Below are 16580 nucleotides of genomic sequence, written 5' to 3' on the forward strand. Positions count from 1 at the left end.
TTATACAACAAATAAATATCTGAATTTGGCAGCATCGGCGCCGATGCTGCCAGACCTGCTGAGTTTTTCCAGGTAATTCTGTTTTTGTTTTGGATTTCCAGCATCCGCAGTTTTTTGTTTTTATATTTCTAAATATCTGAATTTGTTGCTTCAGGCTCTTCTACATTGTAGATCTCACTGGTTATTTTTCTTTTATTTAAAAGCTTGCTTGACTCTTTCCTTAGTGTCTCATTATGTGTCCGTTTTTATGACAATAAAAATATTTTATTTTTATAAAGTGCCATTCGTGAAAAGACTGTTTCCACCTCTATTGATATTACTCCTTGTTTTCACTGCTAAGTCATTTTTTCTTTCTCCTGTTAGCAGGGATTGTTTCCCGCCTCTCGGCAAAGTCTTGCATTTCTGCACCCTTTTTGGCTGGTGCTTCCCACCCGATGTGGAGGATACCGCCATTTTGTGTGCCTTGTATGGCTTTCGAATCTCTTACTGTACTTTCCATTGCCAGTGCAATCTCTAGCACCTTCTTGAAATCCAAACTTGTTTCAGATAACAATCGCTCTGAGTTGTGTCCTCATTCACACCGCACACTAAATGACCTCTAAGCATAGCGTTTAAGGATGTAACAAATTCACAATGCTCTGTTAATTGCTTCAAACTTGCCACATAGCTTGCAACTGTCTCCCTCGGGGCTCTATTCTTGAATTAAACTTGAACCTTTGCATCATTACTGAGGCCTTTGGTTGGCAATGGCCCTTCACCAGGTCCACTAATTCATCAAAATTTCTCGAGTCTGGGGCACTGGGTGCCGTCAAACTGCAAATCAAGCCATAAGTCTTATTTCCACACGTACTTAAGAGGATTGCCCGCCTCTTCTCTTACCCTGTAATCTCATTTGCTTGGAAAAAGTACGAGGGACGCTCAATGTAGTGAGACCAATCGTCAGTTGCTGAATTGAAAGGTCAATTCTTCCGATTTGCCGCATGCTGTGAGGGGATTCACTTTGACGATTTGAATGGAACTTCTACTTACAATTGCTGTGCGAGGTACAGTGCCAATTTTGTTTCTCTTGTTTTCATCTGTTTAACTTGTTAATCCTCATCGCCAGTTTGTTGTATCCCTTTTGCAGGCTTGCTGTAAGTGGTGACCGATTTGGTACTAATCTTAGGGTTGAGTAGCTGACATTTCACAGTTAGAAACTCTATGTTTATTTATAAAGGTACTCAGCAGCAACTAAACATGTGCTTATACTTCAAACTCTATCTCTGCACTACTCCAACTATTAACAACTGACTACACTACTAACTACAGAGGTAGCCCGCGCTACTCTGCTATTGGATAATAAAATCATGTGACCTTCCATAATAACATTCTTCTTAAAGATATATTACACATCAGATTACCACAACTGGTCTGTAGTTGCTGGCATTATCCTTGCATTCCTTTTTGAATGAGGGTGTAACATTCACAGTTCCCAGTCCTCCGGCACCACCCCGTGTCTAAGGCAGACTGGAAGGTTATCACCAGTGCCTCTGAAATTACCACTCTCACCTTCCTCAGTATCCTCAGATGCATCTCATCTGTCTTGGTACCGTATCAATTTTAAGTAAAGAAATCCTTTCTAATACCTCCTCATTCTCAATTGTAAATTCCTCGAGTGTACCAGTTAACTCTGCTCTCACCTCAGCCTGGGTAGCATCCTCTTCCTTTGTAAAGACAGATGCAAAGTACTTGTTTAATATCTCTGCTACTTCTTCTGCCTCCACATGCAAGTCTCCTCTTTTATCCCTAATTGGCCCTACCCTTTCTTTTACCACCCTTTTATTATTTGCACGCTTATAGAAGATTTTATGTTCGCTGCTAGTCTCTTTTCATGCTCCCTCCTTGCTTTTCTGATTAGTTTATTCACTTCCTCTCTGGTCCTTCTATATTCAGCCTGCTTCTCCACTGTATTTTCTACCTGACATCATATGCATACTTCTTACCCTCATCATCCAGGGTGTTCTAGATTTATTTGTCCTACCTTTCCCCTTCAAGGGAATGAACCTTGACATTGCTTGCAATACTATCTCTTTGAAGGTAGCCTATTGTTCAGCCACCATCTTTTCCGCCAACATTTGATTCCAACTCACTTGACTCAGATGCATTTTCATCCCATCGAAGTTGGTTTTCCCCCTATTAATTAGCCTTGCTCTTGATTGCTCCTTGTTCTTCTCCATGGCTAACCTAAACCTTGATGCAATGGTCAGTGTCCCCTAAATGCTCTCCCACTGTTATTTGCTCCACTTGGGCCAACTCATTCCCCAGAACCAGGTCCAACAATGTCTGCCCTCTCATTGGACTGGAAACACAATGCTGCAGAAAATTATTTTGAACACACTCCAGGAACTCTCGTCGTTCTTATCCCTTTGCACTATTCCTACCCCAGCCTATATTTGGATAACTGAAGTCCCTCATTACAATTGTTTTATAATTCTTGCATATCTCCATAATTTCTTTGCAAATTTGTTTCTCTACATCCTTTCCACCAGCTGGTGGTCTATATACCACACTGATCAATGTTTTGCACCTTTTTCACTCCTTACCTTTAGCCAGAGATTCCATCCTTGACCCTTCTGGAACATCCTCTCTCTCCAGAACTGTAAACCATCTTTAATCAACACTGCCACTACCCCCATTTTCTTCCTTTTCTGTCTCTCCTAAATACCTTGTACCCAGGAATATTTAATGCCCAGTCCAGCCCTTATTTGAGCCAGGTCTCTGTTACTGCAATAATATCATAGTTCCATTTGTCAACCTGTACTGTAGTTCACCAATCTTGTTAACCATACTCCATGCATTTACATACATGCACATTAATCCTGGCTCCATTTAATGACTTAACTTAGCTTTCTCTAGTTCTATCAAAATCTCAAGTATTCTATTTACCTTGATACTAGTCTCTGGTGCATCCTCCTCATCAGTTAATACTTCTCTCCTTCCCACTGCCAGTTTTTCTCTTCTCCTCTCTGAATTTCCTCTTAGGTTCCCATCCACCTGCCAATCTAGTTTAAACCCTTCCCAACAGATCAGATCAAGGGTCAGATGAAGTCAGGAGCAGACTTAGATTCCCCAAGGCAGCCATCACTCACTCTCATTTTTTCTACCTTTTGTTCTACCTGGAAGATTGGATCCAGTACAGCTCAATGCTTGATGTGTTTTCGCTGGAATCAGGAAGTGGTATTGTTCAGTTTTAGGTTAATTACAGCTAAATTCAAGGACAGTCAGAATCAAAGTCAAAATCCAGGCCTCCACTGGTTTCAACATGCTCAAATAAAACATCTAAACCCTGACCCTATATTCCCAGTTTGGAATTTTGCTTGCAGAGAGCACAGGCCAGAGAATTTGGGTTGGAGTGATGCCATCTTATTTTGGACCCAGACTGCCCTTCAGTGCAGCTTTCCTGCTCTGAGTGCAGGAGTGTGCAATTAGCCCATAGGCTTCAACAATGTAAAAGTGAGCACACAGGTAAGGTTAGTTGGAATTTACTCTTTGCCTTTTTCTAGGTGCAAGAGTATAATGGGGATAATCCCCTTTGGGGCCAAGTTCCAGTGGGATATTATTACTGCCACCTTCTCAATTTCTCCTTATCTCCAAATAATTTCCATGGTGTGTGGTTTATTATTGATGCAGGGTAGGCTTTTGCTGGGAATCTGGAAATAACAATTCCAGGAATAAAAAACCTGCCATTGGCCCTGTTGGAAGTACCAGTAGCTGGAAGGACCATTGCTGAAGCACTGTAAGACCTGGAGGCAGTTTAAAGGGACAGAAGTGCCTTAAAGCTGGAAGGAGCTGCAACCTTATAAGTCTTGCAGAGGAGGCAGAATGGTGAGAGCTGGGAGGCTGCTACAATACCACACCCCTAATGAAGCACCCTCAGGGCTATTACCAGCATTTACCATGTCTACTGCCATTTTCCCCATGGATGCTGCAAGAAGCAACAGTGACACAGGCGGATGCAAGGAAAATCTACCAGGTATCCACACCCTGCACCACCCGCACCCCCACTGCCTGCCCACACCTCCCATGGGCAATGAAGGAGCAGTCAGCATCAGTTATAGCAGGGGTTGACGGAAGAAAATCCTCTCTGGATGGTGAAGCGACAGAAGATTTCAACGCTATAATTTACAGTCATTCTCTGCTATGGTTGGGCTCAATGTTTGGAGGGATTTCAGATTGCAGACATCTAACCAAAATTTCAAGCCCGAGTTAAAAACAAAATAATTCAGAATTCATTAGGAACATGGCATTTTCTGTTTGTTTTCAATCATTTGAATATTTATATTTAAACAGAAGTCTGATAATTGAGCAACTGGCTTGGAGCAGTACACAACAGCTTATTGAAAGGTACAGAAAAAATTACAAACTTACTGTTTCTTTAATGTTTTTGTAAAAATATATTACATGATTCCCTTAAATACTATACTGCAGAGTAATTTCAAATTCAGTTTAATATTCAGTCTAATGGAAGCAAAATAACTAATTATCTTAGAGGAGTTATAATTTCCTCCAGTTAAAGATCAAAGTTATTGTCATCCACCCCTGCCACAAACTACATATCCCCAGCCACTGACCCCCATACCCCCTTCCCAGTCACTGTTTCAGGCCAAACCAAGTTGTATACAAGCTCAGAATCCTGCTCAGCCCTGTCTCCTCCAACACAAAGACTGCCAGCTTCCACCTCCGTAATAGCACCCACATCCACCAGTGCCATAGCTCACCTGCTCCTGAAATGTTCCCCTTGTCCTTGTCAGCTCAGACTCGTTTATTTCAATGATTTCCGAGCCTACCGTCCATCCTCTACCCTCCAAAAACCACAGCGCATTTACATTTATTTTGTCTATATCCTTTGTCAGGTCATCCTTTTGACCCATCACTCCATCCTTGCTGACCTACATTGATTCCTGGAGCTGGATTTTTGTCCCTCTGGTGGGAAACTGATGGGAAAAATAGAGACAGTGGAGGTGGCAACAGAGAAAGGTCAGATGAAGTTGGGAACTAATTTAGACTCCCCAAGGCAACCATCACTGAGACTGCTGGTTGCCCTGATGCAGAGATCTATGATTTATGCCAAAGCCTTCCACAGCATCAAAGATGAGATGAGTTAAGAGAGCCAGAGACAGAGGCTGAGTCAGTGTAGCCCTTTGCTGCATTGATACCGACTTGGATCTCATGTTGGAAGCCATGAGGCAGAAGTGGGATGTCTTCTTTCTGGTGAGTGGCAAAAGGAGGCCACTACATCAGGAAGAACACTAAGTGGTTCACTGGGGTGTGCTCTTACTGTCCCTGTCTGCTGCTTTTTTCTATCTGGACTGTATAAATTATGACACTTTAAGCCATATGCCTAGGTTTTATTGCTGCCGTGATATTGAAAAGTGGTCTGACGTGGTGGAAGATAACAGGATCCTCCATGGTGAGAGCAAAGCCTTTGCACAGATGTGCTCCCTTCACTGGTGGTAAATAATTAAGTGTTTCAGGCTTCGTCTTCCATGCATGTGTTAGCACAGGTATTTCAGACTCCTTCAAACTGGGTGAGGGGGCTCCATTAAAACATTCCTGAATCAGGAGAACCCTGACATTCATGGCATCCTCATGAACGTTTCATGCCCTGAGGCACGCGCAGGGGCACCTCTATTCAGTGTCATCTCTCTATGTCTCCTCTTCCTCCTCCTCATCTCTCACCTCCTGCTCCTCCCCCAGGTCCTCACTGTCCTCAAGGCCCGCACCTCTCTGGAGGTCCATGTTATGGAGAACACAGCAGACCACACACTGCCCGAGCTCCTTGTAAGAGGGTAGTGGAGACCACCATCTGACTGCTCGAGGCACTTGAATTGCATCTTCCGAATCCTAATGACCTGTTCAATAATTGCAAGTAGCAGTGGTTGTATTATCTCCATGCCTTTGTTTGGGCTTCCCATAGAGAGGCGAGTAGCCATCTCTCCAAGGCTTATCAGTTGTCCCCTAGGATCCATGCATGCACTTTGGGGTTTTGAATGATGGTCTCAGGCAAACGGTGATTGGTAGAGGATGAAGGAGTTATGGCGACTGCCAGGAAAGTGAGTGCAAACATGGAGGCAGCTCTTGTTGTGATCGCAGAACAGTTGCACGTTGAGGGAGTGGAAGCTCTTCCTGTTCATTAATCTCACTGGCCAGTCTCTGGGTTCCTCGATGGCCACACAGGTGCAATTGATGGTGCCCTGCACATGGGGGAATCCTGCAATGGCGGTGTAATCTACTTCCTTCTGTCCCTGTGAGGCAGTACAGTTGTGAAATTAATGTACTGTCCTGTTCTGGCAAAGAGGGCATGAGTAACCTGCAAGATGCAGCGGTGTGCAGCTGCTTGTGAAGCACCATCCTATAATGATCGGCAGCTTTGCTTCCTGTTATTTTGCCCCCCACATTGCCGGGGGCTGACGACCCTGTTCAGTGCCCGAGTGCTTTGTGCCCATTCCCCCATCACCTGAGCGTGCCAAGGGCACTTCTTTGCCAAATGTCAAGTTCCCCTTTGCACTACTGACCCTCTTATGGAGCCAGGGTGATGACATTGGGGCAGCTCTACACTCTGTACCCACCACCTTTCAGCTCATCTGCACCAGATACCTCCTGAAACCCATGCACCCCCTTCAAAATTCCACCTCCCCCAACAAGTTCTTAATGAGCTTTCATCCCACTTTAATTGGCCTCAATTAGGAGAGCAGAATTGTTGTCACAAGAATACAAGAAATAGGAGCAGGAATAGACCTAGCCCATCAAGCCTGCTCTGCCATACAATATCATCACGGCCGATCTTGGGTTTCAACTCCATTTTCCCACCCATATCCCTTAACTCCAAGAGACCAAAAATCTGTTTATCTCAGCCTTAAATGTATTTAACAATGGATCCACAAACCTCTGGGTTAGAGAATTCCAAAGTTTCATGATCCTTTGAGTGAAGTAATTTCCCCTCATCTCAATCCTAAATGATCGGCCCTCCTGAGACTGTGCCCTCATGTTTTAGATTCCCCAACCAGCAGAAACAATCTTTCAGCATCTACCATCTCATGCCCCTTCAGAATTTTGTATGTTTCAATGAAATTGCCTCTCATTCTTCTAGACTCCAGAGAATATAAGCCCAATTTACCCAGCCTTTCATCATAGGGCAACCTCCTCATCCCTGAGACCAATTTAGTGAGCCTTTGCCATATTCCCCAATGCATGTACATCCTTTTTTACATGTGGAGATCAAAACTACACACAGTACTCCAGATGTGGTCTCACCAAAACCCTGTACAATTGTAGCAAGACTTCTTTATTCTCATACTCCAATCCCCTTGCAATAAAGGCTAACATGCCATTTGCCTTCCCAATTGCTTGCTGCACCTGCATACTAACTTTGTGTTCCTTGTATGACCAAGTCTGTTTGAGCATCAACACTTACAAGTTTCACACCTTTAAAAAAAATTCTGCTTTTCTATTTTTACCACCAAAGTGAATAACCAACCTCACACTTGTGTACATTATATTCCATTTGCCACTTGTTGCCCACTCGCTTAACCTTTCTATATCTCTTTGCAACCTCTGTGTCCTCCCCATACTTTACTTTTCCACCTAGTTTGGTATCATCACAAACTTTGATACGTTACTCTCTGTCTCTTCATCTAAGTCATTAATACAGATTGTAAACAGCTGAAGCCCCAGTACTGATCCTTGCAAGCATCCGCTATTCACTGCCTGCCTATTTGAAAAAGCCTTGTTTATGTCCACCCTCTGCTGTTTTTTACTATCATACAAAGCTAAGATCAACCATGTGTCCAGAAGCCAGCCTAATAACTGGTCCTTCTGGTGATCTCCCATCCATTCCTCCAAAATAATTAAACTTGCAGATCTCCTTTGATGTTATTCACAAACAATCTGCAATTTGAAGCGTGGTCATGGTAACAGAGGTTTACGTACTCCCGCACTAACTTTGGCATTTTCATCATTTGTTTCTACGACCAAAGCTACTTGTTGGGGGGCGGGGGGGGAGTGGTATGGGGTGAGTTGGCAGAATTCTCATGATGTTTAGTGGCTCAGATGGAGCTGTGTTTATCCAGGTGGTTCCCTTTAAGCCCACTGCTCAGATATCCCTCTGAGAAAGTGTACACAAAAGCTACTAAGTGGAATACTGAAGCCTACTGCAGGTCAATTGCAAGCATCTGTAGGTTTTCAGCTGGTCATAATTTCCCATTTCCTGCCCTTGTCAGGCCATTAAAGTCAGAAAAAAATAGCAGAAATGATACTTACTTTTCTATTTTTGACACTTAAAGCGTGAGAGATGTGTGCTGGATGCAAGACCTTTATACAGACAGATAAATTTAGAACAAATTGTAAAGGATCCATGTTTCAGTGTTTCTGTCTTCATTCTTGTGTATAGAAAAGTACAAGTAGTTATTACATAAATAACCCCATGAGTAAGCTCCTCAAACTGTTAGAGTATATTCCTTACAATCCTGTTCAATGCATTTCTTTCATTAGCTTTACTCTTTTTTAGGAAATGAGGAAACCTGGCCAATTTCCTTAAGACTTAGGATAAGAGGTTTTTTGCACTGACCTGAATAAGCATCCAGCTGAACTGGCACAGGTAGAGGTAATGCATTACCAGTCCAAGGGCAGAACAACTTTCATCTGAGAGTTCTCGACTTAGATAAATGGATATCAAAAATGAGATCTGAAATATTAAAAGGATTTAAAGAATATAAGTTGGTTAACAGCCAATTATATTAAAGTATTTTCATAGACAGCAGACCAGGAAGTAAAATGCACTGATTATTCTTCACTTTTAAATATATTTTACAGGGACTGAAATAAATGATTGGAACATACACATGGCATTAAGGGTAGAAGCTGAAATATCATAAGCAAAGTTTTAAATATATATATTTTTAAAATGTGGAGTTTTTATCATTATGGGTTGATTTGATACAAAACAAATATAAAATTAGTTTTTCTGGCTAGAGCGGTTTCTGAGAAGTAGTTATGAAATTATTACATCATTAAGTGACACCTCATTCAACAAAGTGTAACTTTTTCAGGCATTTTTACAGTGAGACCATTAGCATAAAAGCGGAAACTCTCATCAGTTCAGTGATTACTAATTGATTGCCGATGGCGACTTCAACAGTGCACCCTTTGGAGAATCACTGACAGCAGCTTATGGATTTCTGTATTTAACTTCTACATGTGCGAACTTCAGAAGTTGCTGTCAGTTTCAGATGTATAATGACAGTGAATGCTAACAGTTTCTCCATCAATAATGCTGTAAAGTCTGGGCTGTAAAACTGAATTAATGGCCTGTCATTTTTTTTCTATGCATCCTTGGGATGCAGGCATCGCTAGCAAATCAGCATTTAACGCTTATCCCTAATTGCCCTTGAGAAGGTGGTGGTGAGTAGCCTCTTTGAACTACTGCACTCCCTTGGTGTAGGAACCCATACTGCAGTTTGGGAAGGAGTTCCAGGATTTTGACCCAGAGACAGTAATTCAAATTGGGAAGGTGTGATATGTTACAGCGGAACTTGCAGATAGTGGTGTTCCCAAGTGCCTTGTTCATCTAGGCGTAGAGATCGTGGTTTTAGAAGGTGCTGTTGAAGGAGCCTTGGAATGTAGCTGCAGAGCATCTTGCACATATAGTACACACTGCTACCACTGTGGCGAAGGGAGCAAATGTTTATGGTGGTGGATGGGGTGCCAGTCAAGCTGGCTGCTTTGTCAGGGATGGTGTTGAGTTTCTTGAGTGTTGTTGAAGCTGCACTTGTCCAGGCAAGTGGAGAGTATTCCATCACATTCCAGACTCATGCTTTGTAGATGGTGGGAAGGATTTTAGGCAGTCAGGAGATGAGTTACTTGCCACAAAATTCTCAACCCCTTGCTCTTGTAGCCACAGTATGTATATGGCTGGTCCAGTTCAGTTTCTGGTTAATGGTAATCCCAGGGTGTTGATGGGGATTCAGCATGGGCAATGCTACTGAATGTCAAAGGCAGTTGGTTAGAATCTCTCTTGTTGGAGATAGTCATTGCCTGGAACTCATCTGATGCAAATGCTACTAATCACTTATCAGCCCAAGCCTGAATATTACCCACATCTTGCTGTATTTAGTCACAAACCACTTCATTATCTGAGAAGTTGCAAATGGAATTGAACACTGTGAAATCCTCAGCACACATTCGGGTATCTGACCTTACGATGAAGAGGTGGTCATTGTTGAAGCAGCTAAAGATGATTAGCTCTAGGACACAGCCCTGAAGAACCCCTGCAGTGACGTCCTGAGGCTGAAGTGATTGGTCTCCAGCAACCACAAACACTTTCCTTTGTGTTGGGTATGACTCCAACCAGTGGAGAGCTTTCTTCTGATTACAATTGACTTCAATTTTGTTAAGGCCCCTTCATGCCACACTTGGTCAAATGCATTCTTGATGTCAAGGGTAATCAGTCTCAGTTCATACCTGGAATTCAGCTTTTTGGTCCGCCTTTGAATCAAGGTTGCAATGAGGTCTGCAGGTGAGTGGTCCTGACAGAACCTAAACTGAGCATCGATGAACAGGTTATTGCTGAAGTAAATGCCACTTTATAGTACTTCAATCGTCTTGCTGATGATCAAAAGTAAACTGATGGGATGATAATTGTCTGGGTTGGATTTGTGCTACTTTTTATGGACAGGACATACCTGGGCAATCTCCCATTGTTGGGGAGATTCCAGTGTTGTAGCTGTACTGAAACATCTTGACTAGGGACACGGCTAGTTCTGGAGCATAAATAGGACACAAAACCGGGATGTTGCCAGGGTCCATAACTTTTGCTGTGTTCGGTGCACTCAGCCATTTGTGGATAGCATGCGGAATAAATCAAATTGGCTAAAGACTGGCATTTTTGATGCTGGGTAATACCTGGGAGGAGGTCTGCAGTTAATTTTAAAAAATTTTTCCTGTGTATAAAGCAGAATGAAATACAACGGGGCAAGTTTCACTTGCTGCTGGCATTAATGTGACGGTTATAGTTTCCAAATATGGTCAGCAGTCTTTCTGTCCTATTAATGCTGAGAATGTGGCTGACACCATTTTAAATTGGGCCGACTAATGGATGCCAAAGAGCCTGCCTGTTTTAGGCTGTAAATTCCTTTCAATATGCAAAGAGCGGTTCTAGAATATTGTAAGTTATAAACAGTTGGAACCCAATTTGTGCTTTAGCCCGTTTTATGGTCCATGTTAGTACAGATCAGTGGAGCAGGATGTATTTCTACTAAGAGCTGAAACTGCCATTTTAATATTCTTTAACTACCTGCTGAAAGCCAAGGAAACAAATATAACCATTAAGAATAGAAAACGTCTTTGCTCCTTGATGGGACAACAAATCAACATGTCAGATAAAGGCAATCATCCATAAAATGTGAAAAATGTAAGAATGTGCTGATGTGTTTTGTCGGGGAGGGGTTAAAATAACTGCATCAATTAAGCAGCTGACAGTTCTTCTTAGAGCCTCATACAAAGGTCACAGCAAATTTCATTACCACCAAAACTCCTGTCTTTTGAAACAAGCCTGTGTCACAATATACCAGAAAAACCACCCAAGTCCAACATCCTGACAGCTGGGGTGAAGTTTATGATTTACAATATAATAAAATCATATCCCTGGTTTCCTGAAATGCCCCAGGATATGGAAGAAAAGTAGCTTTGAGCATATACAAGGGTTCCTAAAGTAAAAAGAATTAACAGTTGAATGAACTTTTATCTACAACGGGTGGAATTATATGCTCCCCTGGGAGCAGGCTGGAAGGTCGGGGGGTGGTGGAGGGGTTGCGGGGGAGAGGGATTGGGGTGGAGAACATGTCACATTCCCAACTCCCCCAATTAAGAACGAGAACAAAAAATGTTGGAAAAACTCAGCAGGTCTGACAGCATGTGCAGACTCTCTTATGACTCATACGGACTCGAAACATTATCATGGTCTCTCTCTCCACAGATGCTGTCAGACCTACTGAGTTTTTCCAGCACTTTTTGTTTTTGTTTCAGATTTCCAGCATCCGCAGTATTTTGCCTTTATTATCCCCCCAATTAAGTCCAGGGTGGGAAGTGTTGAGAACAGCCTTCCTACCCGGAGACCGGTTGAGGCCCTTATGTGGCCACTTACACCCTGGCAGACATGCTTGACCCCTGGTGGTGGGGGTCCCTCCTTCTCGGACACCGTGTGTCTAATGGAGGGACTTGACGGGAGGTAGCCGCAGGAAGACAACCCCCACCCTTTACACCTACACTTCTTCCGCGCAAATCCCCCTCCTGCTCCCACCACCCCTGTCACCAACTCTGTGGCCTCCCTGGCTGGCTTTGGCGATTCCGCTCTACTTACCTGCATTCCAGGGCTCCAGTGATGACCTTTATCCTGGGGTTTGCTGTAGTACTGGCAGTGGCCACCAGTCCCAGTGGTACTGCTGGTACTGGAGAGCTGCCAGCCTCTGATTGAAGGGCAGCTCTTGAAGGCAGAAAATTCCTATGCATGACTGTGGTGCCAACCTGCAGAATGCCTGATTAGAATGTGACCAGTCTGAGCTCCCAGAAATGGTTGTGGCAGGGTTGCCACCAGCTCTCCAACATGTGGTTAGGTAGCGCTGCTGCAACTGTTAAATTCTGCCCAATTTGTGTCTTAATATGAACAAAAAGGAAATTTAGTATCACTTCCAAATTCGTCAGCAGCAATGCATTACTGTAACAAGTCAATATATGGGAGTATGCCTTTTTGTTTGTTGACTGTTGTTAAAAGATATTGAATAGTGAATTTCATGAGCTTAGTGGGGGATTTTTAACTGCTAGTCAGCTTTTTTCGCTAAAAAAATGACGAGCTGCAAAGGAAAATCTGGTGGGCAGTTTGGCTGTCTATTTGCCTGCCTAATTTAATTTTTAATTAATTTGGATGCATACCCAGTAGTATCGCTGAAAACACAGGACCCTGATTATAACTTTAATGTACAAATGAACTGAGTAGGAACCATGCATGCAAGTCCTAATTGTACGAGGTATTCAGCGTCTAATGAGCGATCCTGAAAAGGACCACTGGAAGCCATGCACGTACGGCACGGTAAGTTTTTCTAAGGATTTATGTGGCGTCAGGAGGAGTATTCATGTTATTCCTGGCACCACAAAGATCTTGCAGCCTGTTCTCATCCTTAACCCTGGGACCTGCTCACCTCCAAACAGCTACCTGCCAACCAGCTCCATGCAGGTGATAGACAGTGGAGCACCTTTTGTCTCCCGCAGCTCACAGGTAAGCCAAATTTAAAAATGTATCAAAGTCCTATGAGTTAGAATTCTGATTTCCACAGTAAAACAGCTTTACGCATGTTTCAGACAGCCAGATCGATAACTTACAGAGCTGTTTGAATATGTCATCATGGAGGCTATGGGCATCAATGAGGAGGCTAAGGTGACCCCATTTCCCTTCCCACATCCAGCTGATTTTCAATGGGCTACCCATTGCTCAGGTGCAAAATTTGTCTTGATCACAGTATATTCTTATTGTACCTTCACAACGTAACACTGAATATTGGAATGCAAAATGTTTGTTGAAGTTGAGCTATGTGCTCCAAACCTCCCCTCCCCCATGCCTGGTACTGGTCTGAACTGGAAATCTCCAGTTTGAGCAGAACCCTAGATTAAAGCATCCTTTCTGTATCAGCTTGTGCTCACAGCCAGTACTGAACAGCATAAACAGTGTAAAAAAGATCACACACAGTTCATCAAAGATGCAATATTCACTTAAGATAATTTGGTCACTGTATCAATTACCTAATTTTGAAAAGATTCAGTGTATTTATGATATTATACTTTATAAGAAATTAATAGAAAATCGCAAACATATTCCAGTTTTTGCAGTAAAGGCAATAAAATCAGGTCAGGACTTAAAGAGGCAAATCATTAAACATGAATTTCTTTTGGGGTTCCCTGATTCTTGCCATATTTTGGCAAGCCTGGTAGAAATGGCTGCTACACCATGTTCCCTGGTTCAACCAATCTTCTTCCAAAGTTATGCTAGGAGACTGTAAGAACTCCCACAGAAACTCCAGAAGAAAGTTGTTTGGAAAACCTTTGCTAAATATTCAGATGCAATGATTTTTTAAAAATAAATCATGTGATCGTACTGCAAAAATGCTGTTAGATCACTATGATATTATGACAAAAATCACATCCAGCTGTTTGGCTGAACTTCATACCATCATTGTTTTCATAATTTATGTAGTAAATGAAAATGTTTTGACGTGTGCTAAGACAACAGATGTGGTCCACAGTGTTCTCTGTGGACACACTCAATTAAAAAAAAACTGCTTTCAGGAGAAATCAGCATTTCCCAGAACTGAGATTGCTTAGAAAACAAGTGCACTATGGAATAGTGTACATTATAAGTCATTAGCCACCTTCAAATAGGGTCATTTTAAGATGAAGAATTGGCACACACAAAATTGCTTTTGTAATTTAGAGTAAATTTTGCAAACTTGTGCTCTTATGGAATTAACAAATGGAAAATCTTCCAGGCCTTACTCTCATGTTTGGTTTCTCATTGTAACCTCCCAATTGAAGCTGTGCGCTGGGAGCATGAATTTGTAGAATTACAGGGGTTATTTTCATCTTCAGCACCAAGTGCACTAATCTGAAGGAATGGATCACCAGCCTAATTTAGGCAGAACCAGCCTAATTTCCATTCCACTGATTTCAACCAGATGAGAATATTGCAAGTTTTACACTGGGTTGGGCAATCCACTCTTCCATATTACTGCTCAGATGGTGAAGAAGAAAATACTCTACCTCTTTTGAATGACCCAGTCATGTCTGTGCTTCAAAGTCGAAATTAAGCACAAATTATGGGAAATTATTCAACAGAAGTATGAATTAAGAAGTGTGTTGTGATTTGGCAATGTTATTCCTTCACAGTATCCTTTGGAACAAATTTACTGAAAGATCTTCTTTGGCGCATTACATGAAAGTGAAGCAACGCTGAAAGCTGAGAGGTCTTTGAAAGAACAAAGGGTTAATAGATGGTTTGAAATTTCTCTTTTATTCGATTGAAAATAAAGTGTGTGATGACTGCCTCCCACTGACCTTCTGAGATTCTTCAATAATTATAACTTTAAAACGCATATACATGAAAGGAAAAACAAATTACAAACCTAAACAATGTTCTGCTGATTTTGAAATGTAACATTATACAGCTTGTAATATGTTGCTTTTTAAACTAAGTTTATAATTAGTCCAGAAATTCAGACAGGGGTACAGGGGAGTGACGGTGTGCATTCCCTGCCCTTGAATGAGGAGGCCCAAAGCTTCCCTGATACTGGAATTTGCGCCTCATTTTAATGGAGTCAACATGACTTCAAAGGCTGGCAGCAAAATGTAGTAGAAAATAACATTGCATGTGTCCTCAGGTAAATGGTTCTGGAAATCAGTTCCAGGATCAGACCTTGAATCATGTCTCGAATTGCGGGCCTAAAAAATATGGGACTGGGTTTGGGAATCCATAGATGGGTAGCCAGGTAGCCCCGAGTATTGGAGTCCAAGGATCTTAGTTCCAAGAATTGGGGGTCATAGACTCATTGGAGTAGGAGAAGGGGGATTGGGCTTGTGGATGATATCGGGGGTGGCTGGAACGTCACTGGCTGTGGACACGAGCGGCTGTAATGTGAGTGTGAGTGGCAGTGATTGATTCCTTTAATGAGTGCTTAAATGGAGCACTCAAGGTTTTCCATTGAGATGAGTCACTCAACATCATGAATGGGCTTAACAAGCAATTCCTAGGCTTGGTTTCCAATCTTGGTGAGATCATTTTAAACAAATGTTGCATAAGTAAAAGGCCTAACACCTTTCAGGTTGGAAATAGGATGCATATGATTTTTAAAAATTAATATAGCAGTTGCACTCTTTCTAGCCAGAAGTGTATGCACGCCTCCTGCTCGCCATATTGAGGCCTTACTTGTCCGAATAGCATGCTGGAAATGGACACTGTAAACAGTAATTTCAGGTGCATAAGTTTAACCTCGACTAACATTACTGAACTGACCCTTTAGTAATGTGTATTGAAAATTGTACGACATAATTCATAAAAGTTTGTTAATGTTACTTTAGGTAACGTGTTTCAAAATAGCATATTAGTATGGACAAATATTTACCAAGGGCAAGTTTATAGCGATTAGTCATAAACTATGAATACCCAATAAAGAGAGTTACTATTTTATACAATGATCACACCCCATGTAAATGTCATTCAAAATGCATATCAGACAATGTTTTCATATTTACTTTGTTTTATTCATTCATGGGATATGGGAGTCATTGGTAAGACCAGCATTTATTACTGTTCCCTAACAGTCCTGAGAAGGTGGTGTTGAGCCGCCTATCTAACTGCAGATGGACTGCAGCGGTTCAAGAAGGGAGTTCCAGGATTTTGACCCAGAGACAGTGAAGGAATGAAGACATAGTTTCAAGTCATGCTGGTCTGTGACTTAGAGGAGAGCCTGCAGGTGGTGGTGTTCTCATGCCCCTTCTGCACT

The 16580-nt window shown here is 42.2% G+C and overlaps 1 protein-coding gene across 1 annotated transcript in view; it reads right to left on the reverse strand.

Moving 5' to 3' along the window:
• The window catches only part of adgrv1 (adhesion G protein-coupled receptor V1), a 723938-nt gene that overhangs the window by 166306 nt on the left and 541052 nt on the right, over positions 1-16580 (reverse strand). Inside the window, 1 exon segment of the mRNA XM_041185339.1 lies at positions 8606-8722. Within this exon segment, the coding sequence (XP_041041273.1) occupies positions 8606-8722 (117 nt within the window).

Source organism: Carcharodon carcharias, chromosome 4 (genome assembly GCF_017639515.1).
Source record: "Carcharodon carcharias isolate sCarCar2 chromosome 4, sCarCar2.pri, whole genome shotgun sequence".
In the NCBI taxonomy this organism is placed as follows: domain Eukaryota; kingdom Metazoa; phylum Chordata; class Chondrichthyes; order Lamniformes; family Lamnidae; genus Carcharodon; species Carcharodon carcharias.